General features: G+C 33.7%; 2 protein-coding genes across 6 annotated transcripts; both read left to right on the plus strand.

Annotated features, from left to right (window-relative positions):
* The first annotated feature begins 3,389 nt into the window (after positions 1–3,389).
* Positions 3,390–16,260, plus strand: LOC105162365 (BSD domain-containing protein). 5 transcript variants are annotated; one of them, XM_020697494.2, is made up of 6 exons: positions 3,393–3,903; positions 5,150–5,250; positions 8,733–8,830; positions 12,109–12,317; positions 14,157–14,198; positions 15,852–16,260. In XM_020697494.2, exons 1-5 carry the CDS (start codon positions 3,540–3,542, stop codon positions 14,192–14,194), a joined length of 810 nt encoding a protein of 269 aa, XP_020553153.1. In that variant the 5' UTR covers positions 3,393–3,539; the 3' UTR covers positions 14,195–14,198; positions 15,852–16,260. The 5 variants fall into 5 exon arrangements, 3 of the variants coding, with proteins under 3 accessions (XP_020553153.1, XP_020553157.1, XP_011078670.1); XM_011080368.3 differs by having other exon boundaries at positions 3,394–3,903; positions 15,877–16,260; XR_016066138.1 differs by lacking the exons at positions 14,157–14,198; positions 15,852–16,260 and adding an exon at positions 11,494–11,554 and having other exon boundaries at positions 3,392–3,903; positions 12,109–12,239.
* Positions 16,261–22,994: 6,734 nt separating this feature from the next.
* LOC105162369 (rhamnogalacturonan I rhamnosyltransferase 1) lies at positions 22,995–26,783 on the plus strand. Its single transcript, XM_011080373.3, has 8 exons — positions 22,995–23,880; positions 24,433–24,500; positions 24,611–24,699; positions 24,820–24,985; positions 25,075–25,364; positions 25,444–25,648; positions 25,742–25,899; positions 26,135–26,783. Exons 1-8 carry the CDS (start codon positions 23,544–23,546, stop codon positions 26,391–26,393), a joined length of 1,572 nt encoding a protein of 523 aa, XP_011078675.2. The 5' UTR covers positions 22,995–23,543; the 3' UTR covers positions 26,394–26,783.
* Positions 26,784–27,012: the final 229 nt, after the last annotated feature.

Consider the following 27,012-nt stretch of genomic DNA (forward strand, 5'->3'; position numbering starts at 1 on the left):
AGCTAAACATTAAAATTTATTAATCTTCTTCAGAAATCTTTTTATTTTTGTCTTGAACCACGTTGATCAATGTTTTAATATTCAGACCATTGATCCAACAACAAAATTGATTGAACGAGGAGTCAATGATTCTGAAATGAGGAAGTTCAGTTGAAAATTTTAAGGAAATATGGTTTGTTGTTGTTATAGATGCGGGTACTAGGAGAAAATGGGTAAATACTACTAAATTTTTAGGACATTCTAGGAAATATATATATATTTTTTGTAAGTGGTACAAAAACTATCTGCTTATATATATATATATATATATATATGTTCTCGTGCATTCAATAATAATTAAATTCGAACTTAACAATAATCAAAATAATTAAATTCGTAAGTTTTGTAAAATAATTAAAACAATTTTTTTAATTTGTAATATTTTAAATAATGAATTCAAGCAATGAAAAAATGCTCCCATTGGTCAAATCAAATAGTGTCAGACTTGTCAAGTCTTTGTCAGTGGGTTTTTTTATTTTTATATTGTTTAAACTTGAAGATATTTTATAGTAAAAGCCAAAAATGAGGACCCAAATTTTAATATGGCAATCGGATTGCTCAATTTAAATTTAACAATGGGTAGGGTCTTACAGTTATTTTTTGAATATGGGTAGGGTAATACTCTATTTATATTCAAAAAATAATTTTGAGATCCATATTCATATCCTGTCCAATGGATAAAAGGCATTATCCTAATTTTAGACTCGTGAAATTAAATAACTGGGTATGAGTAAGGTTTAAGATCCTAAAATACGTATGGATTATGAGTAATGACTTAATACCCTAAAATACTCATGCGTATTGATAGAGTTTAAGCTCAAAGATGTTCATTTATTCATTAATTTAAAATTATTACATTTGTAAATTTTTACTAAATCGATCGATTTATTATTTAAAAAATTTAAATAGTATAACGTCATTTCATTACATATTTTATTTATATTAATTACTTATTGAAAATTTTGACCAAATATGCTAGAACTTTTCAGATTTTCTATAATTGCTCAAAAATAATTTTATGATCAAATTGAGCAAACTTAACTTGACATTATTAAAAAAATAAGAATTAACTTAATTTAGTTAATTTTGACTAATACATGTAATAAATAAAATTTATTTGAACTCAAATTATTAAAAATTAATCAAATCAAAGTTGAATGCAGATACAAATTTAAATAATACTTAAGATATCTAAATGAAAGTTAGATATATTATACTTAATTTTATTTACTTTTACCAACTCTTACTTCTTCATTTTCATTTTGAACTTGTCTGGACTTCATAATAAATTAATATTATTGGTCCATTATTTGGATAAGTTTAAGATTCTTACTTAAAATTTTATTAATATCAGTCCATCATTTGGATAAAATCAAGTTCATTACTTAAAATTCTCAATTTGCGCACATTGAAATTTAAGTAATTAGGTTTAGTTTATCGACCGAAGGGTCATGAAAATCCACTACTAAGTTAATTTAATAAAATACATTGTTTGACTTGAATGTAAATTTAAAATTTGAGAAAATTTAATCTCTTAAACATATTGAAAAGAAGAAAAAAATAAACAAATGAATTTCAAATAGATAAGACCCAAACTCTATCCAAATTTTTTTGGGTATCATTTAGGTGCGACCCTATAGATATTTTATACAGTAGGGTGTGAGTATGGTATGAAAAAAATATTATAAATATTTATTGGATTTAAATTTCGATAGGGTGATATCCGCCCATTGATAGGCCTAGCACATGTTATCAAGGCCCATTTAGCACAAGCTCGGACCGTAGACCCTAATCCCCAGCTTCTGATTTTCAAAGTAAACGGGAGAATAAGGTGGATTGGGCTATATCCCATGAGGCTATTCATTATTAAGTTGGTTGATTATTTTTTACTTTTGAAATACATGTATGTTTAAAATAATGTACTTCAAAATTATAATAATATAATAAAAAATATTACTTTATTTTTTTTGGGACTTTTAAGTTTTGATTAATTATTAAATTTTAAAAGTATAATTTTTTCATGTTTTTACTTTTTTTTTAAATTAAATCTTCGTTCGATATTTTTATTAAGTATCTATTTTGAATTTCTACCTCATATGAATGTAGAAAAAAAAAGAACTGGAATATCCCACGAGAACTATTATTTTAAAAATTATATTTTAATAAGTATTAAGAGATTTTTTATTTTTTTGTAACTATTAAAAAGCTACAATATTTAAAAAAAAAAAATAGCTTAGAAAATGATACACTTGATAATCCTTTTTACATTTAATCATATTTTGTAATATCTTCAACTAAACATTATACTATATTATCACACAGGATATGATAATATACTGTACGTCAAACCAAACACTATATAATGAATGATGAAATTAGTTATCATCCTATTTCATACCCCATTAAATCCCATCATGCTTAACTTATTACACGAACCAAAAGAGGGGATAGTTTTAATTATAATGTGATTAAAAATTATAAATTATACCTTTTTTTATAAAAGGTGTATATTTAATTTAATTTAAACAAAAAATGACCAGTAGAAAAGGCTAAACAATACAAGAAATTGTATTTACATTCAAAATACATATTTAACAATATTCAATCATAGGATCAAACATAATTGTTCAAATTAATTTGTACTAATCTTCCGTTACATGATGAAAAATACAATTTTCATGTTTTTATTACAAATAAATTAGATATCAACGCACGCAGTTCTCGTGAGCATATAAAAATAATATTGGTGTGAAATGATAAGAAAAAGAAAATTTATGGAAAGAACAAATTATAATTATAAATGATAATAATTATGGAGAAGTAAGGTGAGAGAGAAATATGGATTTGTGAGTAGTTAAGAGAAAAAAAAATATAATTATGAAATTATTAAAAAATATTATAATTACTAATTTGACTAAAACATTTCAAAGGAAAATAAATGAAATAAAAGATAAATCCGGTATTCAAAAGTTGGTATTATAAAAAGTTTTGTTTTGTAATAACTAGTCGTTGTATTATGTCGTCCTTACATGCATATAATAAATAATTTTGTACATTTTAGAATATTTTATAAATAAGAGCAAAATACACAATTCAATACGTTATTAGTTGAAGGACATTTTTAATTTTATAAAAGTTAGTGCAACGGCGTCATCAACCAACATTTGTGAGTATGATTTTTTTTTTTTTAATATTAGTATAGATATAGATCTAGTCATATAGATAATTATGTTTGCTTAAGAAAAGAAAAAAACAAATAAATGATGCAGTTAAAGTATTATATTTTAAATTAAAAAAATTATGTGAGTTTTTTGAATATAGAAACTGTGCTTTGAAAGGAACGTTTTAAAATTCTTTGAAGAAATAGTATCCAATGGAAGTCCCAATCACATTGACAAATAATCGGGCATAGAGAAATTGTAATGTAATCTCCAGCAGCAAATTTTCCTTGAATTCCCTCCTAAAGTTTCGCCATTTTTGATCATTGAAGCTGTGTCGCCATGGATTTCTGGCAGAGAGCTCGGACTTTCGCGGAGGAAGCGGCCAAGAAGTCGCAGGAGCTGACTCAGGGGCTCAGTTCGGCCAACATCTCCGATGTCGTGTCGGAGGCGTCGAAGCGGTCCAAGGAGTTGGCCGCTGAGGCCTCGAAGATGTCTAAGGAATTCGCTGCCGAGGCCTTGAAGCGCGCCGATCAGATCACGGCCCAGATTCCGCCGCCAGCCTTGGTGCTGACTAATCTCGTCGACTCCGCCCAGAAGGGCGGCAATGAGGCTGATGATCTGGAAACGTTCGGTGTTACGGAGGAGTTGAGGGAGTTTGTCACAGGGATTACGACGGATACTTTCCGGGATTTCCCGCTTGAAGGTATATGGCTCTAATTTACTGATGGCTGATTTTGGATTGAATTGTTGTCTTTGTTGGTAAAATGTGGTTTGCTGTTTTCAAATATGATACAATGGAAAGAGCATTTTATTATGTGTTCTTACTAGTTAATATGATAAAGGTATTTCCGGTTGAAGGATTGTGCTATACTTCACTGATTTTTGAGTGAATTGTTTGATGAATATGGCTGCGGTGAACGAACTGATGCAATGCAAGACTCTATAAACTAGTTGACTAACTTTAGTGGCTCTGTGAATCATTGTGCATGTATTTGAAGTCACTGTTAATTGCCAAGGATTAGTGTCACGTGAATTCCACAAGTTCGAATGATGTTCTGTGCGTCTTCTCTGCATTTTCTGTTTGAACCATGGAATTCAATCTAACTGAATAGATGAAACAAAAATGTCTAAAGCACGGTGTAATGCGAACATAGCATCACTCAGAAACTGAAAGAGTTACGAAAATGCTCACTTTATCCCTTCTTCTATTAGCTAGCCATTTAATTTGTCATGGAACTGGTCCCTATCACAATATTTGTTGCAATTTTTACAAAATTTTGGGATTTATTAGGTGAAATTGGTACACTTATCCTTTGTTGCAATACTCAATTGACAATTCTTTGGAAATCAGTGATAAAAGATATACAATAAGATTATCATTGAATTATGGACTTCGTGGTATTCTGTGAATAGATTGGTCTTTCCAGTTTCACATCTTCTGTTTACGTTGATGGGTCTTAGGAAAGGAATGCATACCTACATTCAGAAATTAGATAAAGGAAATGATGATACAAGTTTCTTTTCTTTCATTCTGGATGGAATTGCAGTGTGGAATATCTACATTGGCACCTTCACCTTGTAGTTTGGGTATACACTTCTTTATATAATTCTGGAATGGAAGTAAAATTTTTTAGGCAAACGAGTGTCTTCATTAGTCCTAATCTCTTTTGCATTGTGTTGCATGTTCTGTTCTGCTGCTTGAGTGATGTTAGAGTTCCATCCAAACAATTTGTAAAAGGAAAGAATTTTTCAGGGCATTTATTGCTTCTTTGGGAAGTCATTGTATCTTACAGTTAGAAAATTTGTTTTTGGATTCTTATTTGCGATAATATTATTAGAATTATTATTCACTTTGAAGCTCGAATGCCTCAGCACAAAGCTATCTTCAGTTATCCATGCATTTCAACATCTAGGGCAAATACTTATATCGACCAGCAATTCTGATGCAGATGTCTCAGAGGTGTCTGATGTTCCTACGGTTTCGAATGTTCGACAGGATCTCACAGAATGGCAAGAAAGGCATGCCAAGCTTGTCCTCTTGACAGTGAAGGTTAGATTTTTCATGCTCGTGATCACAACCTGTTTTGGCTAGTGCAAAGGTAAATAAAAATTCCTGGAAACTAGAATTTGCTTGAAGTTATCCTCCTCAAACATTTTTTTCTCCATGAGACAAGAATTCATTTGCCTGTAGGAATGTAATTTTAGTTTCCCAAAAATCCCTCCAGAAACTAATCATTTCGGTACATAATATATATTCATGTGTGTTTGTGTATATATATAGATAGATTTAAGCTTCCATCGTTTCCTTAATGAGAAGAGTTTGGTTTCATACTACCACCAAAAGGTTCCAACAAATCGTTCAAATACATTTTCATTCTCTGCATATTCCCTGGTCCACCTACCAAAATACCATCTAAGCAAAGGAGAACTCCCAGTTTGGAAATAACTCCAAACAATAACAAAGCATGGATGTTCCCGCTTTTTGGGGTGAAAGCTCTTTTTTCCTTTTTGTAATTTCAATTGTAGTGTTTTAATCCCTAAAATAACAATTTCCTTCCCAGAGTTGTCCCCATTTGAAGAGTAAACCAGATAAATTATCTTGTTCAACTCTTACCTAAAACTCTTTGTCATTTCAAACTAGGATATTCAATTCTAGGCAGTGGGAGCATTAAATATATTCTTCAAGCTGGTGCTAAAACTTGTTTGGGATATTCTTTAAGATTGCAGTTTCCTTATAGCTGTTAAAGATTAGGACTTCCTAAATAGTGACATCAGCAAGCAACCTATTTGATAATGAATCTTAACAAACTTAATGAATCCAATGCAGGGAGAATAATATTAGATGGGCTTCATTTTGGTGGTTCAATTTCTGCATGGATCTACTCTTCATGAGGTTAAGATCCTTGTGTTTATGATTGGCAGCTGTAACACATTTTAATGCAATGGTATTCTGGCATTTCTAATATTCAAGTTTGAATGTTTCTCTTGTGGTTCACTGATTAGTATATGATCTTAGCCCAATATATATTGATGTTTCCTAACCTTCACAAAAGGGCTATAAGACTCTCCCCTTTTGGTACACCCTCTTTCAGATGACAATTTTTTTCTAGTGTCTTACTGTTCCTGCATTTCAACATCAAATGCTCTCAAGTTTTCGGAGGTTGGAATTTAGTTCAAGATACTCCTGAATTGCTAAATTCTCCTTTTCAGATTGTCAAAACTAATAGCAAACTGCCCAAGCTAAACATGTGTTTAGCTTCTACGATTACTTGAAAACTATTGGACACTCATGATTTCTACCTATACTGTAAAAGACTACCAATATGCCTCCCAACAATGGAGACTCCCAACCTGCTCCATATCTCACCAACATTATGTGCCATGATGTTCCTAACTTCTGATGGTAATAGATATGAATCAAACCAACTCATCTGCAAGAATGGCTTCTGAACCTCGTACTCACGTACCACAGAACGGAGCAGATTGAAGTTGGTCTTTTAGGAGTGGTGGACTGGTAGTTTGAACTGGTGGGGTTTATCTAATTCAAAATATATGAGTGGAGTTGGTCATGGGTATAGATATGACTGCAGCACTTGCAGAACCAGTAACGGTGATGATATTTCTGTATGGTATTAATTACAGTATTGGTTTAGTGACGTAGGACAAGCTTGGGGCTATTCTTCCTTTTCTGAGTTTGGATGGACAGAAACTTGGTGATCGAATTTCTGGCTGTTGTGATATTCTGGTGAACTGGACCAAGAACAGTTCATGAGTCCATGAATGATGGAAGGTCTGGTTCGTAAAAAAATGATTAGAATAGTAGAAACTGATGATTCTTCAAGCTGCTGGGAATTGGTATAAGCTACTTCTGAATTTTGGGTAATTGTTAAACATGCTGAAAATATATGCAACAGAGATGGATCTCATGGAATCACCCGAGGATTTTATTGCATCTCACAATAAAAGAAAGCTCCAAAGCTTTAGCTCTATCTCATCTCCAGTTCGGCACTTTCTGTCCCTACTCCCTAGGGGATTCTATAGTCTTTATGGAAATTAATTAAGTTACTTATCAGGCTATAATAATCACCTGACATGGCAAACCTAATCCTAAGGACCTTCTAGAAGTTGCAGGGTTCTGCAGAGATACAAAGCTGTCCTCATCTGAGAAATATTTGGAAAAATATGCTTTATAACTGGAGGACTATAATAGGGAACATTAGAGGCTGGAGTTTGGACTATAAAATGATGTGAAAAGGGACTGTTTTTTCCAAAGGTATAACCCCTCCAACATTGCTTTTCTTTGAGCCTTTGTTATGGCATATCATGGCAATTTTTATTGGACTATTCCTCGGTGATTTTGTCAATTTTGGGTACTGTGTCTGTGGTGCTATGAAATGCCAGCAATGTTCTGCTCATTGTGATCCTTTTTCAAAATATACCTTGAGAGGTTCGTCCGAAACCACCCATTTTGGTGCAACCAAAACCGTAAATGCTGACGTATGTCTTGTATCAGCATTTTCTTTTCCTTTTTGTTTTGCCTTTTGGTTTATTATTTACTCTTTCTAAAATTTTATCTCCCTCTGACCATGGGTCTCTTACAGTTGTCAAAGTATATTGGAAATGCGAAATTGATATTCTGGAAAAGGACCATCTCTGAGTCATTCATTTCTGTCCCATGGGTCTTCATTTTCTCTGTTGTAGCCGATATAACCTTTCACTCTTCCTCAATTTCCAGACAAACAAGGCTGAAGATAGAATGGGATTTGACTTGAACAAATGGAGGAAGGAGGAAATGGGTGGAGGAGTATGAGAGATGAGTAGAGATTTTTGTTTCTTCATGTTGGATCTTAAATTGTCAGTTGGAATGAAGAATGCTGGTAACACTGTCAAAGATGGCCATGGTGCTTAACTGGAAATCATGGATGAAGCATCAAGACCTTTGGTGCTGAGATGAAGATGCAGGAGGTCCTCTTTAGGATTTCAACTTTCATTCCAAAATTATCTTATGTTGGAGTGAAGAATACGGTAAAAAAAAGAAAAAGGGATGTTCACACAAGACATGTGTCAACAACTGAATGGAGCTAATCAATCTAGAAAACCATATCAAGGAGGGTGATTGGATGTGGGAAGAGAAGAGAGATAAGTCGAGAGTTGTGAGGATGGGTGGCTGAAAAGAAGTGACTTTAGGGTATAACTGAAATAACATCGATATGTTTTCCTTCTTAGAAAATTGATCCATGTCAGGTTCAGCCTATTAATAAGTCATAAAGCCAAGTCTGTAACATTTAGTGTTATATAACATAATCCTCTATGAACGATTAATGATTCATAATAGTATCAAACTTATTGTGTTGATGATGGTGTGGTTCACATATTTGGGAAGATCTGCCGCACATCACGAAGATAAATGCAAGAGAGGAGAGTGAGAGCATGCAGGAAAATCTTATCAGTTTTAGTATTATTTAGTATAAGTGAATTTGAAATGAATTAAGTTGCTTGTAGCATCAACCATATTACTTCTGTTCTTTCCAGGAAATCTCAAAGCTAAGGTATCAGCTATGCCCACGAGTGATGAAAGAAAGGAAGTTCTGGAGGATCTATTTCCTTCTTGTTAATAGTTATGTGGCACCGTAAGTTACTTGCCCCCCTGTGTGGTTTTGTAATTTTAATTTCTTTGATGAAGAAATTTTCTAGTGTGTTTCCATTCATACTCTTCATGTTAACTTTCGATTTGCTTCTTTATATCATGCTATATAATTCTACCACTGTAGATCTGATGTTAGAATTTTGAGAATGTCCAAACGTAGATCCTGAATGAAGAAGCTAGACTATATCCTAAATGCATGACTGATTTTGTACTGCTGAAATCCCTGCTTCTCATTCTGTTTTGACATTCATAGGTGAAAGATCAGCGCTGTTTCTTGCTTAAGCTTATTGCAACATGGACCTCAATATGGTTATAGATTATACTTTTGATGGATTAGTTGACCTCATTGATGCCAATTTTATACTTAGGAGACCATAAAAGACACTGATGAAACAATTTCTTGAGAGTAGCTTGGAAGATCTTTGTGAAAGTGAAACTTAGAGTTTGCAATCATCCTTTACCTTCTTAATCACTCTAAACTGATTTGCTTAGCAATTTCCATCTATTTGCTGGATATTTCTAACTTTTCCTACAGTGTCTTCTTGTTTCAGATGTTACATAAAAGTTTGTGGTGAGATTATGCCAATCATCCTTTACCTTCTTATTTCACTCTAAACTGATTTCTCTTGGCCATTTCCAGCTGTTTGCTAGATATTTCTAACTTTTCCTACAGTGTCATCTTGTTTCAGATGTTACATAAAAAATTGAGGTGATCTTCTTTCCCATGCCAATAGCAAGTGTGAATCAGTTGTACAACTTGAAATCACATCTCAAGCTCATCATACCTATGTGTGATCATATTGTTGACAAAGACTAGGGAACCATCCTTTCAATTTAATAGAGATCAAAATCTTCATATTATTCGGTAATGTAGAGTTAAATTTTTATTTTCAGGAGTATGGTCTTGTACGGATAATTTCCTAACTGTTTGCATGGAAATCATAATGGATAGTGAAACAAGGGAGGCAAATTGGGATTGCATGGTAACAATAATGCATAATAAACCAAGGGTGGCAACTTGGGAAAAAATGGAGCTTGTTTGGTTTTCGCAGATGAGTAACGAGACCAATCAAATCTTTCACTTTTTAACTTGAGTCATTGTTGTACTTGCTTCAAGAACCCATCATACTTTTCTTCATATGTGAAGTTCTATCTTCTACTATAGATATCTGTCTCATGCATGGTATGAATTAACCTCAAGAAATTTTAGCTTGAATGACAAACCATAGTTGACTGAGCCAGGAGAGTTGGTCAATTAGTTAAATTTACCTTGTAATGTACTGACTTATGTTTCTTGATATGAATAATAGGCAGCTAAAATTCTCTTTCTATTTGTTTCTGTCTTTGAAGCACAACTAGCATGGTTCTTGGTTAGGAAATCAAATTACTAGGAAAAACTCACCGGAGCTAATTTTACCAGAGGTTTATTCTTGGTGCTATAAAGCACCACACATGGGATCTGCTCTCATTGTGAAAACTCTAAGCTATGTTTCCTGCATGGACAAAAGAACTCCTGTAATTTTCAAGTTTGTTTGCCAATCACCTCTTCAAGAATGGTCCATGTAAAATTTGTTGAACTACTCAGCTACAGCTTTTGGTTCTGGTTAAGATGGACTAAATTTCCAACCTTTACCAACTTCCATATTGTCATCTTCTTGTTGGTTGGAATCTTATCTCTGAACCTTGTCCATGCAATGGTACTTATGTAGTTATGAAATCTGAAAACTTTTCTGCTTTCCGGAAACAACTTTTTCTAACATCTTGATAAAAGAATTGATATACTTGCATGAACAGAGTTGTTACAGTCATATTCTGCAAACATGAGGCCTATGATTGAGTAGGCTTCTTGTTTTGACATTTGCCTATACCTGCTGAAGGGTTGTGTATTGGTAAAACAGATCCTAAAACTTATTCGCTGCACTCAAACCTCACTCACATGAAACTGAAATCAGCATTAGAAATTAGTTTGGTATTTTTACTGGAAATTGCTATTATCTAGTTCAGTTTTGAGTTACTGAGTATTCCATATGACCTTTGAAAATTTTGGTTTATACATTTGTCCGATGTTGTGAACACGGCTAGTATCGTATAGCTGGAATAGTTTAGCTTCACAGCACTTTTTGATGGACACATTCTGGTCTTCCGCCTATATTACTATAATTCGTCCACCTCCAATGCTGTCGGTCTAGACTAATGTTGATTGTAATCACACTAAATCCCACATGACACTTCTATTTATATGCCTCAATTTCATCTTGGAAACACATATCTTGGACTTGCCGAGACTTATCTTTGGGACCTACCTATTAATAAAAATAGAAGCCTATAGATAGTTCATATTTGGATTTTGGTGTAAGAAAAAGCGGCATATAACACGAAAGAATGTGTAATGAACGCTTTGTGGTATGGTTCAGTTAATCAGTCGGCAATAGAAAAACCAAAGCCAATGCTGGAGTATATAGAGGTGCAAAACCAAATTGCATACACTTTTCTCTTTGGTTCAGTTTGTAGTGTTTGACTAAGCAAAGAGACTAATATATTGTGGAAATCAACTGCTTTTTATATGACTTGGTGTTACTTAGGAACTATCACATGAGTAATAGTGGCATTAGGTAGAGTTATGCACCTTGCTTCTCTTTGATGCAGGCATTAGGTATGTCTAAGGGTCCTTTGGAGACTTGCACAGAAGATGGCGTGCGATTCTCATGTAACTTATTCATGTGTTTTGAGGACTTCTTGTCCTCTCCCTTTTTCCTAGTGAAATTTAATCTTGATGTCATATGTGAAAAAGCACAACTTTCCTACTTTTATGTGCTGAGCATTCCTTCTCTTCGTTTTGGTCCTCTTTTTTGTTTTTGATGCGCCTTGATTGGATTTTCTGCTGAATTCTGCTACTTTATCCTTTTTTATTGTAAAGCGAGTTATCAAGTTTTACTGAGGCATTTCAGCATCGTCGCTAGGTATGTATTCATAAGTTAGAAAAAATATTCGAAGCTGGAAGGTGTTGAGTCTGCTTTTTAGGTGAAACTGTATTTTCTCTCTCCTATGCCATTGTAAGCATTTTGTAACTAATGTGTGCGATCATGATAGTGGCAGCATGTTAATGTCATAAAGCTTGGGATGCTATAACTGAGAACACTATAAACTACTTTAGCTTTCTTCGTTGGCGTGTGTGTGTGTGTCTGTGCTTGTCTGTGCTCTTTATGTCGATCGGATGAATGGGTCTTTGTTTGAGTAATCTAATTTGTCTGTGTGTTACAGATATGAAAAACTGTACATGGAAAATGTCAAGTCCAAGGCACCTGAAATGGTAAAAGACTCTGAGGTGAAGGAAATTTCACCAGCTGTAAGATCTGAAAGAGCAGATGAGATTTCAAAACCAAGAACCAATAATGCGAAGTCAGCAGCTTCTGAGCAGGATTTGGATGTATTTCTCCTTGGAGACCTCGATGATGCTGATGAAGATCCAGGTACATTATAGGCACTGTTAACTAGTCTATGTAAATCACAAACTAACTTGATTTAGTGGCTTTTATCTGCTTTAATTCCTTTTCAGATATCTAAAAGGATTCTCTTCCTATGTTTTTCGAGTTCGTCTTTCTTCTCCACATTTAATCTTTCCAATAGCCTTTGTCAGCTGTTAACTCTGTTATTTTTTTATTTGACCGACAATTCTTCTTATATGCATGAAAGGTTGACATGAAAAACCATCCAAGAATTGTTTTCATCAACAATTTAAATTAGAATCGCCAAGTCAGAGGTCCTTTAGTTTAGGCTCGTTTTTTTTTCATTATTAATTTCTGTTTTCACAATATTAAAATTGGAAAACATGAATCTGTTTTCTACTTGCTATGTTTTTGCATCAATCTTCAAATACATATCTGACAGAAATGTAGTATTTGAGAAGCAAGCTTCGTATGTTTCTTTGATTCATGTGGAAATAAGGAAAGAACAATTAAATTCATACCATGAATAATAGTCAAATTATACAAATCATCCTGTATTTTTAATAATTACATTGACTCGGTGTCAATAAAAAGAGTAGCCAGAAGTGTAGAAAAACTTTACTGCCCCACTGGTGACAACCCCCCAAAAGAGATGTGCAAAAATAACATGATTGTTTACCTTTTTTTATGTAAAATCAAATTGCAAAGGTTTTCCTCATCTCTATTTCTCGTAAGGAGACACACCAATACAAGACACACATGTAAACACAAACACACATCTGCAAACAAAAACACCCCACCTGACATGCATACCCAGAAGCACACACATACAACTTGGGGAGGCGGGAGTTGGAAGTGGGGGACTAGTGCGGGCAGGGGGTGGTGTTGGAGACTGGAGAGAGGAGGGAGGATGATGGGTGGGTTGAAGAGAAGAACGCGAACATATCAAGGAGGAAGAAGACAAAGGGAAAAAAATAATAGGAAATGGGAAAAAAGGGGGAAATTAATAATTAATTATTTAATACAATAAAAATATATTTTAAATTATACTTTATTTAGTTCTAGTTAGATTAAAGTTTATTTTACAAAAGAAAGGACAGTAAGAAAACTACTAAATTAAATTGAAATATAATTTAGTAATAATTTCTTTTTAATATGAAAAAGTTTAACTTGAAAATTGTAAAGGTTAAAAAGTATAATTTTGTTTGAATTTCTTCTGAAACTTAAAAATTAGTAAAATAAATAATGTATATATGTGTTGAATTACTAAATAAATTTAACAGGAATTTCAAATTTACGAAAGTATTGCATTTAGACCCTTTGACTCGTATAATAATATCAAATACACCGTCGTGGGATGATATGAGCATTTCTCAGACCAATAAATGTCAGAAGGGATGCTAGCAGTAGCAAACTATAGTTCTATGGATGATATTGTAATTATACCAACATCAGGTTGGTTTGCATAATTTGACTATCTTTAGGGAGTCTAAATGTGATTATCCCGATAAAGAAATGTCAAGTAGGTCTCTGGTTATTAGAGTAATGAAACACTTCACGATTTTCATGTTTGGATATGAAATCCTGTTCTTCACTTTTTGAAACTATTAGACAAACACAGCACAAATATTCCAGAGTGCGTTCAGTTAACAAGATGTAGTGATAAGTCAAGGCTTTGGTCACCAGAACTTAAAGAGTTAGCAGTTTCATAAGGTTTTATTGTATTGTTGACAATTTGAATGTACCCTCTCTTGGTGTAATATCAATTATCCCTTACAAGGAAAAGAATGTCCTGGCTTAGTTTTCGAACTTGGATATAAAATCCATTTGTTTTAGTATGTTAATATCTTTTTGGTTTCTCAGATGATGGTGATCTTGGCTTTGAAGATGATTTGCTATAGCTCGGTAAGTGTAGTAGTTGTATCTCATCAGCTGTTGTTCTCTCTTTTGTACTTGCTATTACTATGACTGTACTCCAGGCCAAGAATTTCCATATCAATTAAACACGAAGTTTTGAAGTTTGAAATCATTCACTCCCATGAGACATAATGTGACACTAGAAATTCCTTTTTGTGAAATATACAATTATGTAAGGGATGTGGTTTTTACTAACTGGAGCAATAAGTGACTGGATTTGACTGCGACCAGTAAGCAAGAAAAGACAGATTTTGAATGGTATCTTTTCTTTGCCTTGGTAGGATTTTGGAGAATTCGTTGGATTTAGATATGTTTGCTTGAGTATTCAACAAAAGACCAAGAGAACTAGATATTTTTGAATGACAGTTTTGGAAAGGAATGCCTTGACAATTAACTAATATGTTTACAACAGTTACAGAGTTTAATAAGTTTACAAAAATTTGTTTGGTTTATGATCTATGATTGGTAACAAAAAATGATTCCAATGGCGACTTTGAGCTATATGATTCTCATGTTTCTTTTAATTGGTCACTGTGTTTTTCATTGGCTTATTTTGGGTATTAATTTAGAGTAATTCATCACCATCATCATCTGCAAGTTTTGTTATCATAATAAATCAGTAATTCCACATTACAGATAAACAGAAAAGGTTATCTCGTTAAGTCCATACAATTTGTCTAGATGTTTTAAATCTGATTATCTAGTATGTTTTTTTCAATAGAGTTCCTGAATTCAAATAATTCGTTATATATTATATGTTGAGTTATATTTGTTACCCTTTAATAATGCATTTTTATATACATTCAATATGCAGATAATGTCTTTATTTATTATGTGTATTCTTATGTTACTACACTAATATATTGTTGAATTGTAACAGGATTCTATAAATCATTATTCAATTTTATTCTATGTTATATTTTGATAATACAATTTAAATATATCCAAAATACATTACATTTTGTCATTTTTATCTGTTTTCTTATGTTACTATGCTACTATATTTTTTATTTGTTACAAGATTCTACAATAACTTTCTAAATGAATGATAATTACGCGTGGAAACCTGTTCTAGCCATGTCATGTCCTATATTCTTCTTTTGTCTTTTTGTCATATCATGTCCTTTGTAACTATGTCAGCCCTGTGCTAAAAAAGGATAACTGTAATTTCGAAAATAGTAGAAATGTTGTGAAGTCATGAATCTCAGGTAATTGAATTGAACTTAACAGAAGAGGATACCCAGTAAGAACATATAACCTGGGAAAAAATTAACTCTTGAATATGTACAATTGCAGTTGCCGTCGTGTAAGTGGGACTAAGCAACTAATTCAACAACTCAAGCAAACTCTTAAAATCTAAGAAAATTTAAAATGACAATGTAGCTGCTTCTTTGACCTTGGTCTTAGATATTCAGAAAGTTTGCAGTTGACTTGTTTGCTTCTTTGGAGAAGTTTTAATCCATATTTAGAATTTTATGCTATTATTCATGGAACTGGTATATAACCCACAAATAGCTCACTCTTTGTTGAAGTATAGATGCACCTTTTTTCTATACAAGGACGTAACTTTCTCCATATAATGCACACAATTTATTCTCTTCTGAGTTTTTGGGTTTTCAAGTTAGGTTAACACCATCTCAGTTATTCCTTTGGTGGTTGCTATCAGTTTAACCAGTGGCCTCAGCCCAGCATGAAAAGAGAATAACAAGAGATGAATTGATGCATGCTGAACTGAGATTGGAGGTAAAGTTTCCTTTAGGATGGATATTGATTTGATGCGAGGTCAGAACTCGTCTGCTGCAAAATTATTAGAAATAGTAAATCCTATAATCTCTTGTTTCTATTAAATTCATTCAGTTGTTTTTATTTCTATATTTTCTCTCATTGTCTTCCCTTAATGACCTTTTCTTCGTCTAAGGGGTGTTTGGAGCATGACTGCGGTTAGCTTGGGGTTTTAATGTAAAATATTCTTGTTTCAGATTCTTTCATTTTCCTTCTATATCAAATTATGAACAATCACTTACTGAATGTTAAAACGTTATAGTTTCTATGTTCTGCTGTTATATGGGCACATTTCCCAATTATTGCTCTCTTTCGTTTATGCATTAAACCATGTGCACTGGGTGAAACTAGAACATCTTTATGTGTTCATTTGCCAGGTATATTAGATGTGTGAAACTAGAACATCTTTATCTGTTCATTTGCCGGGTATATTAGATGCTATGACGCACAGGTAATTGTTACAGTGATCAAGAATTCATCATGAAGTTAACCTTTGCAGCTTAAATATCGCAAGCTACATGACAAATTTTATCCATACAATTCTTAGAACAGGAAATGATGTTGATACAACACATTTTTTTTCTTCTTCTAGCATCTGAGGGTGGTGTTGGTAAAGCTATTATCAAAGTGCTTTAAGTCAGATCTCATCTTCGTTTTCATTTATTCTGTTAGTTTTGACCACAGAGACGGGCCTTTGGCTTATGCAGTTTTCTGGCATTACAATATTTCTTGTGTAGGATAATTATACCACCCTCCATGAGGATTGTTGTAATTAGATTTGTTGTGGTTTAGGAAATTACATTAAATATCCATCACGTTGTTTCTGTCTAACAAATAGATTCATTCGTTAGTCAGAGTTCACCGAATTTGCTGATATTAACAAAAAAAAGTGAATGAAAAATCATGTTTATCTCAATTGATTTATTATTGGTTTATTACAGGTTAAATAAATCTTTTCTCACTAAACTATCTTTATGCATCTTCACATGCTAATGCATGCGAGAGGCATATCTTCAACCTATAAGGATAATTTGGTCAGAAAAGATTGTTTGACTTACAATAAGTCAGTAATAAGTCAAAATATGAGTTCTCATTCAATGTTTGTGCTAACATCAACAAATTCAGTGAATTTTGACTAATTAAGATATTTATTTATTAGACAGAAACAAACGCCATGGGTACTAGATTTAATTTTTTTTTACATGTGATTAGATCAAATATCAAAGAGGGCAGTGTAATTATCCCTTGATAAATTGATTGGTTTTTCTATATATTGATAATTATGATTAATTTATTTAATAAATAGTAGTTCATCACTCTCATTTAAAAAAAAAAAAAAAACCCTTAGAATTCTTCCTCTTTAATTGTTAAAGGAGCATAGATGGATGTGAATAGGGTAAAACTCCAAGTATAATCAACAGACACAGGCTAGAGATCCGAAATCCAATTACTCAAACTGTTAATATAGGTTGCGGGTCGCGGGTTGACCAAGACAAATATGCCCTTTGCGTGATTAGCACGTCGCCTCCATCTTCTCTTTATAGTTTATACATCTATCTCTCTCTTTCCACATTTAACAATAATTACTCAAAATTTTTTACTAGTAGCTCACTCTCTTTGACAAGTATTTAAAAGAATAAAGTCAAATCGAACAATATGTTTTAATTTGAATTGTTTATGTATCTTAATATTTTTTTTATTATATTATTATTATATGAGTTAACTTTGAATCGGTTTTAATTGAGTCAAGTTCAAATGATTTAATATTTTTATTTATATTTTCTTAACTAATTAGGTTAATTTCAGGGTTATAATGATAAAAATCCGGAATAAAATACGTATGCCGCTCAAGAACAAGAAAATAACGTAACATGAACAAAATCGGCATATTGTACGACCCGACCTAACCAATTTGGACCGATCCTACCACCCGTTTTTTTTAGTTGTTGATCCCCAAAACTATTCAAGATATCATCCTAAAACATGGGTCCATCGGTCATGTTAGCCATCTACAAATATTAGGGGAAACCTTCGTGTGGGTTTACTAAGCTCTTGCTGACTTAACCATTGAAAAGATTTAATTTGTTTCCAACCCCATGAACCCCTGTGTATATTTATTCACCTTCCACACAAATTTACCACATAGCCCATATTGTTTAACCCATTGAGCCGACATAGACGATGTCTGCGAGCCAATTAATTCCTGTCAGCACATAAGGGATTTATTCATCGTCACCGTACTCCTTTGTTGTACCAACAATGTCCCATGCAACCTTAGCTACCCCACTTTCATTATTCCCCTTGCATGAGAAAACATGCATAGTTTTTTCTCAATCACTCTTATCACTCCTTTCCGCGAAAACAAAACAGAAGCTCAATTAAGTAGATAGCCCAGATGTATTAGTTGATCCTGCAAACGACAACATATTTTATCCCAAGGCAGATTACTATGTCATTTTGTGGGTTTGGAAGTAACACGTTGAAGTGTGCCAACTAGAAAGCCCATTAGTTGTTGTAGCTGTTTCGGAAAGGAACATATACACAATAAATAAAACATCACCAGGGAGTGTGATCATAAACAGTTGCAATGAAATTGGTAATCAGCTGCCTTCCAAATCTAAATTTTGAGGCATGCGTCTAGCAGCTCCATATTCATCACAAATGCATTCTTTAATCTATTGGACCAACGTTTTATGAAAACCAATCCCGTTCCACAGTGCGCCATAAGCTTTTCTGAATCCACCTTGATAGTGCATCATGGTGGTAATTTGACTCCATTATAACCATGAAGTGGCTTTTATGCTAAAAATATGTTAGCACTAATTTTCCTGCCTGGGACGAATGCTTTTTGACTCTCATGAGTAATCTTGTGAAGACAGTCTTTCATTCGATTGATAATAATTTTCAACATCACTTTATGAGGATATAACTGTAGCAACTGTTGCCCCTGTCCCAAAAATTGGTTAGAATTCTGAACATTCTAGGCCAGGTCTCTTTTCTTCCTTCTCACGGATCGTAGGATATATTTAAGGTGTTTCAGTTTGGCGACAACTGAGTACATGTGCACCCAAAAATTCGGATGTCTAGGTCCTAGCAACCTCTCGAACAAACTAAGGGTCCTTAGTCAAAAGTTTTCAAAGCAAAACATACCATTCCTTGGTTGAACCGGATAGCTCGGTTTAAGGAGGTAGGGGCGATGGTGAGAAGTGCATGGTGCATAAATACTCCACATCAGGGCATCGTTCAAGCCATGCTTCATTAATCAACACTTAGTCTGGCGTCTTCCACATACTCCGACACCCCATACTACATTATGCCATGATCAGTAATATAAAGATTAAGGTGTTGAGACAGAGCATCTTGAAAGAATGCAGTAGCAGCTGCATCCACTTCAATTTGGATTGAATACCAAAGTGCTCAAATGAATTTCCTTGGTCTTAGTCCTCAACACCTTTTGCATGTCTAGACTCCATTCCTGCAACCTCACTCTCATACTCTACTTCAACCCATATATCATTCCTTGTCCCACTTCTAATACCTATTCGCGTATTCCATTGTATCTCCTTCCATTGCCGCTTCAGTTGTGAACACAGTCAAGTAGAACCTATGAGTTCCTGAATATATGACTTCACAATATTTTTATTATATATCTAATATTACTTTAGTCTATCGTAATTAATAAAAGTGAAAAAAATATACATCAATTTATCTAAATACTTTACAAATAATTTGGTATTGTTATATATTTGTTAAATAAAAGTATTAATAAATTATGAACAAAATTCAATAATACGTAATTACAGATAGATTTTAATAAATACAATTTGTTTTAATGAAAAATATTCATAGTAACCAATTACTTAACAAAGTCAAAAGCATGAAAATTAATTCTTTTAGTAGTTACCCTAAAGAAAAATAATTTGAGGTCGAGTTTATTTTGATGTTGATTGCAACATATCCCCTTATAAAGTTAATAATAGGTAAAATATTTCCTGAAAAATAAAGGGTACCCCGGCCTCCTCAACTTAAGAAATTATGGGATAATTCTTATTTGAATTAGGTTTATTTTGATCCAACTAATTATATAATAAATATAATATATTTGTTATGTGATTGATCATTCTTTTTCAATTTTACATTAGTCACATGCAATTGTAATAGAATTTACCTTATTTTATTTCTTAAACTGCAATAAACCTTTTATTCTTTTTCTTTTGCATCCCTTAATTAAAAGTTAATTTTGGGGGTCCAATATTTTTGTCAAGATATGCAAAATCTTAAAAACCAAAGAGAAAAGGAAATAACGTAATTTGAGAAAAAGAAAAAGATGGAAATCAAATGACGTACAAAACGACACATATGGACGCCGTTCGCGCTTCTGATCACCCCACCGACAATTTGACGGTACGGCCACAATACCGACCCTCTGAATTACTCGCAACTTTTCGTCTTCTCTCCAATTTATCGTCCCTTTCAACTAATTTACTACTTCCAATTTTCTTTTCATTTTAAACTCCCCCATCCCAACCTTATTCCTGATCAATTGTGATTTGAATAAATATTGAAATAATTATGACTATTTTATCAAGTCATATTTAGGAGTTATATGAAGATTTTTTAAGATGGCATGTTTTAGTATATTGGCAAGTTATACGACGTGTCTGACTGGAATGAGCTTGTTTCTTGGGCCTGATAATTCAATAAAGTATGAGGTAAGTCTGTGATGGGTCAGCTGGGCTTGTAACCAATTGGACTGAGTGTTTTGTATGTGGGTCCGTTCCAATAATCTTAGGAGATATCAGCTAATAATTCTAAAAAAACTTATGTTTTTTATTATATTAATCCAAAAATAAAATTTAGTATTTTAAAGGGAATATTTAGGAAATTTCCCCGAAAAGTATCAATAACAAATTAGGAAAAAGAGACAAACTGAGGCGTTTTCCTAAATTCCATTATATTGCATACTAAGTGGGAAAAAAAAAAAAAAGGAAAGAAAGAAATCACTTAATGAATGTGAGTATATCAAATTGGTTTTTAACAATTAATTGCTAAAAAGTTGGTTAATGAATTTGGAGTTGGACAATGATATTTCGCTTGGTCGGAGTCTTCACAAAAATAAGATAATTTAAAAACCACATCGAATTTCTTAATATATCCACAATATATTTGATTTTATATTTTTTTATGGGTTTTGTAGATTATATTTTATATTTTATAATAAAATTATTAAGTACGAAAAAAATATCAATGATTGTCTGTCACGATAAAATTACGTCAGTCAAAAAAAATATATTTTAGAAACTTATTTTTTTTTTTACACATAAAGCTTACAAAATTTTAGAAAATAAATTATTATTTTTTTTACACAAAAAGTTTACAAAAACCTGAGATTCTAGACAAACAAAAAAAAAGCTCTTTTATAAATATTATCTCAGTTTTTTATTATATAAATATGTGTTAAATAAAAATAAAGCAAAAATTGATTTCGTAATTTAGGGGAAAATATCACGAGAATTTGTCGGCATAGTGTGAGGGACAGACATATAATTAGATCGGAATCCGTATAAATCGGCGATACGGAGGTTGTTGTACTGTCATCTCATGTCGCCACGTGTCAGCCCACAGCTGTTGGATCTTCGACACGTCTGACCAACCTTAATTCCGGCGGGCCCCATCCGAAGGCCATTTTAGCTGGCTGCCATAATTGGCCTCTATTTCCTTCTTTCCCGTTCCCTTCACCTCAACTCTAGTTGGCAAAGGGCAATTATCCCCTGCACCACCACCCCATACTTCTCACACCCACAATCACCATTCAATTCCCAATTTGTTTGTCGGTCATCAAAATTAGGGCCTCATTATTATCCGATCATAAATTCAAATTTTATGTGTATATCATATGATGATCAGGTGATTATGTACTCATTTAAACACTACAAATTCAAACTTTATTGTAAAATAGTAGCGGTCAATTCAGTCTGTCAGTATATTAGTGAGATTACATTGTTCAGATCGGGCAATGGCTCAAAAAGTTTTGATGAAGTAAACATTTTGTAGTGCTTAAGTTCCCTTGATTGGGTAATCATAACGGATTCAGTCTAATCGAACATTTTAATCGTTACGAATATTTTTTTTCAGTTATGTGTAAATATTAATTTACTTTAACATTAGTTGTTTGTTTATTATAATAGTAGTTGCTGATAAATTATAAATATTATTAGATGATAATAGTAATATATTGATTTACATCATTGTCAATATTAAGATTTATAATATAATTATAATCGATATAATAAATAGATAAATAGTTGTTTGTTTTGAAGTGTGAATCAATCACACGACAAATTGATAATTAATGTGATATGATGAAGATTATATGATGGTCAATTTGTGTGTTGTAATATCTTATTAACAATAATAATTGACTTTATCTTCTATTACATCGTTTTATCCCTTAATTAAGAATTAAATAACATTTAATTGGCTTTTATTGTTGTGGGGTCAACAATGTCTTATTACCACAAAATGTTGACTTTTCAATGTATAATTATTTTTGCCCAATAAATATAGATGTTGATGATACTTTTTTATTTTTCAAAAAACTTATTTAATATATATTGAAAACTACTTATATTAATTATTTTACCAAGTTCAGCTATAAAGAATATGCTTATCGATATACCTTAAATGACTTTTATTTTTATTTTAGTCTTTGAGCTTACACGTATTTATGTAATTATTGATGAAAAATATTTATATATCACTAAATACTACATTTAAGTGGATTTTGATTGGAAAAAGAATTTATATAAAAAGATTAGAGTGGAAGAATTCGAAATATTTTATAATATAAAATTATGCAAATTAAAAAAAGAAGAAGATAGAAATGGTGAAGGAGTAGTGCAATATGGTGGAGGTGAGGGCATGGGATAACAAGTGGGGAGTAAGCAGAGAAGAGAGTTTCAATCACATTCATCATAATCATATACATATATACATACATTGAATAACTCAAGGGACAACATTTCTCTTTTCGATTTGTGCGTATTCTGCACCACACACATAACACGCACTCCTACATATCCCTTTTCCTCTCCAACCGACGCGCTCTCTCTCTCCTCTGCCATTCTTCTCTCTCTGGGAAGCTTGCCGCCGGCGGGTCATATAATCTTGCCGAGATATCTGCCGGATCTCTGCCACTCGTTGTTTTCTGGGACCCATTTTCATTTCTCCGGCGAAAAACCTTTTTCTGGGACTGGGATCGATCTTGATCGATCCCCATTTTTGTGTTGCTCGTGGGTAATGTGCCTGTAATATAACCGGCTTTATTGGGTTTCCATTCTGGGAAAGAATCTTGGCTTGTACCAGTCAATTTTCTTGTATATTTCTACGTTTAGATTTGCAATTTTGTTTCTGTTCCTAGCCGTTGCGCGTTTCTGTTAATCCCTCAACATATCCATTTAGAGAGATCAAATTTTGGGATCACATCATCACTCCAGGGCGACGTCGTCCGAGCAGTCTGCTGTAGGTGAGGGAGTTTATGGGTTTGTGGGCATGTGCAAAATAAAGGGTTGTGAAGAGACTAATAGGAGGAGAAGGTGGGGAATAATGGGGCTGAAAACAGCGGCATTTGCGGGGGACAGATTGGAGAAGCTAAGGAATAGTGGGATGGTTTCGCGGTCAAGAATGAAGCTTTGGATGATTAGGGCTACTACGTCGGTTTTGCTGTGGACTTGCTTAGTTCAGTTGACGGCATTGAGTGAAACTTGGGGTCCTCGGGTGTTGAAGGGTTGGCCCTCTTGCTTTTCTCAGGAATCCGCCGCTTCTGCCGCCGTTGCCTTGGATGTTCATTCGTCCCCTGAATTCCCAGCTAGAGTTCTTCCACCCAAGAGTGAGTTTTGAGTCTTGTCTATGCTTTAATCCATATGAGTTTCATTTTGTATCTATAAAGATAAGAGGGAACTTGTTGATCCTATTATTTCAGTTGACTGTTTGGTTTTTTGGAATTTGATGGCGAATCTAGAATTACCAACTGTGGTTAGTGTGTGTGGTTCATTTGTTGCATTTAATTTTCTTGAAAAGACTGTTCTCTCTGCAAGAATCAGTGGAGTGTTTTGATTCTAAAATAAGGTCAGTCATTAATTTTCAGAATGAAGAACTATTAGATTAATTAATTTTTTCTGGTTGATGATTTATTGTTCATCGGAATCTCTCTGCATCGTGCTGTTATTAGTAGCTGTTGTTTTCCAAACTGGATTTGATAGAGATAGACGCTTGTAGATGCTTTTACCATCTCTTTTCTGATCATGTAGTCTTGATGTGGTTCTTGAGTGCTTTCATAGTGCTATTATGTGGTGTCTTGTGTTAAGTTTTGTTTCTGACATACTTTTTGCTGCCAAGAAATATGGTCTTGACCTGTGATTTGAACCTATGTCTTCAATAGGGGTGTACAAGAACAATGGTTACCTGATGGTTTCGTGCAATGGAGGGCTTAATCAAATGCGGGCTGCGGTATGTTGTTTTTCCTAGAGTAGATGGCACATTGCATTATATAAACATATTTGGCCTCTTTGTTTGTCTACGATTCCAAACAATTCTCTAACCTTGTCTTTTGGCTGCAGATATGTGACATGGTTGCAATTGCCAGATACCTAAATGTTACGTTGGTAGTTCCTGAACTTGACAAGACGTCTTTTTGGAATGATCCTAGGTCTGTTCCCCCTGCTGACACACATAAATCAAACCAATGAACCTAAAAAATGATGCTTCATTCATGAATTGCAAGGAGATGTTTGCCCAGCCTAAAATGGAATTGTTTAAGTGTTTGCAGTGAGTTCCAAGACATATTTGATGTTGATCATTTTATTACGTCCTTAAGAGATGAAGTCCGGATACTGAAGGAGTTACCTCCAAGGGTCAAGAGGAGGGTAGAGATGGGGATGTTCTACACAATGCCGCCTGTTAGTTGGTCGGATATCTCTTACTATCACAATCAAGTAAACGGAATTCTACTGCTGTTGCTTTCATTTGCTTTCAGTACTTACATATTACAAGTTTAGTCATATTTCATCCTTGTTGCATGCAGATTCTTCCTCTGATTCAGAAATATAAAGTTGTCCATTTGAACAGAACAGATGCTCGGCTTGCCAATAATGATCAGCCAATGGAGCTTCAGAGGCTCCGTTGCCGAGTAAACTTTAGTGCTCTAAAATTTACTCCTCAGATTGAAGAATTGGGTAGGAAGGTTATTAAAATATTAAGGCAAAATGGGCCTTTCATAGTACTCCATCTGAGATATGAAATGGACATGTTGGCTTTTTCTGGCTGCACTCAGGGCTGCAATACAGAGGAGGTGGAAGAATTAACAAGAATGAGGTAAGCTCTTGTCTCTGTAATTCGGTAGCACTGGACCTACTGTTTATTCTTTAGCTAACTTCTCAAATATCTTTATAAGATATGCCTACCCGTGGTGGAAAGAGAAGATCATTGATTCTGATATGAAAAGGAAAGAAGGTCTATGTCCTTTAACACCTGAGGAAACTGCACTCACATTGCGGGCACTGGACATTGATCCCAATATCCAGATTTACATAGCTGCTGGAGAAATATATGGTGGAGAAAGAAGACTGTCCAGTCTTACATCATTTTATCCAAATTTGGTGAGTAGATAAACTAGCAGCCAAAGCTTCAGTTTTCCTTTACGTTATCTGTTTGATGTCTATTAATTCTCCTGGCTGGCTATGGTACAACAGGTAAGGAAGGAGACGTTGCTGGAGCCTTCTGATCTTCGGTTCTTCCAAAATCACTCATCTCAGATGGCAGCTCTGGATTATCTCGTTTCACTGGAGAGTGATATCTTTGTTCCCACATATGATGGAAACATGGCTAAAGTTGTTGAAGGACACCGCAGGTACTATTGAATAGGTTTTTTGGCTCCCGAATACATTAGGTTATTTGGTACTTAAAACAAGCCACGAAAATATGAGGAGAAAGAGGATTTCGGATCGTTTTACTAAACTTACGTATATACATATGTACATTGTCATCCTTCAGCCATTTATGACAAGCAAAAGCACAGGGCCAGTTTTGAATTGCAATCATATGCTTCTTCTCCCTGAAACTTTTCTCTCATGTCTTGATTTCAGATATCTTGGGTACAAGAAAACAATTTTACTGGACAGAAGGATGCTAGTTGATTTAATAGACAAGTACAATTTTGGGTCTCTGACTTGGGATGAGTTCTCTGCTGCTGTTAAAGACGCCCATGCTTTACGCATGGGGAATCCGTCCAAACGGCTGGTGATTCCAGACAGACCTAAAGAAGAGGATTACTTTTACGCAAACCCCTGGGAGTGTTTGCAGCCACTAAACGAAGACGAACGACTACTACTAGATAGCATTTGAACCTTACCCGTTGAGTATTTGGCTAGAGATCCATGCATTTCTGTGATGGATATAGACTCAGTATTCCTCAAGACGGCCACAGTGAAAAGGTGGATTTTGTTTTCAGGAGGTGCAACTTGAACAAAGTCGAAAGAGGTATGGAGAAAAGCAGCTGTATTAATTGTTCTTTTTATCTCGAGTTAATAATTCAATTAATGTATAGAATCTACCCTGCCGTTTTAAGGGTTTATATAGACCTGTCCGCGCGCTGTACACATAGAGATACAAATATAGATTTCTTTTTACTGCAACTATCGATTTGCAGTAGCTTAAGCTTTCACTCATCACTTTTGCCTTATCTTTCTGTTCTATCATTACCATTTTTGAAGGGGGATTGACATCTATTGCTCATCAGGTTGTTCCTGTGTTTGCCCAATGAAAAATATTGATACTTGACGTGTTTGTTTATAATGTAAAATCCACTCATTTTTTTGCAATTTGATCATTTGATTGAACTGATTCAGAATTTCCTAGCTTCAAATAATGTTCTTTATTGTAATATATTTTTCTTCTTACCTGGAATTCTTAAGTTATTGAGTGTGAAAAGAATGTTGCTACCATCATTTGATTCGTTGATATA

Source organism: Sesamum indicum, linkage group LG1, assembly GCF_026168435.1.
Source record: "Sesamum indicum cultivar Baizhima isolate 11 linkage group LG1, ASM2616843v1, whole genome shotgun sequence".
In the NCBI taxonomy this organism is placed as follows: Eukaryota; Viridiplantae; Streptophyta; class Magnoliopsida; order Lamiales; family Pedaliaceae; genus Sesamum; species Sesamum indicum.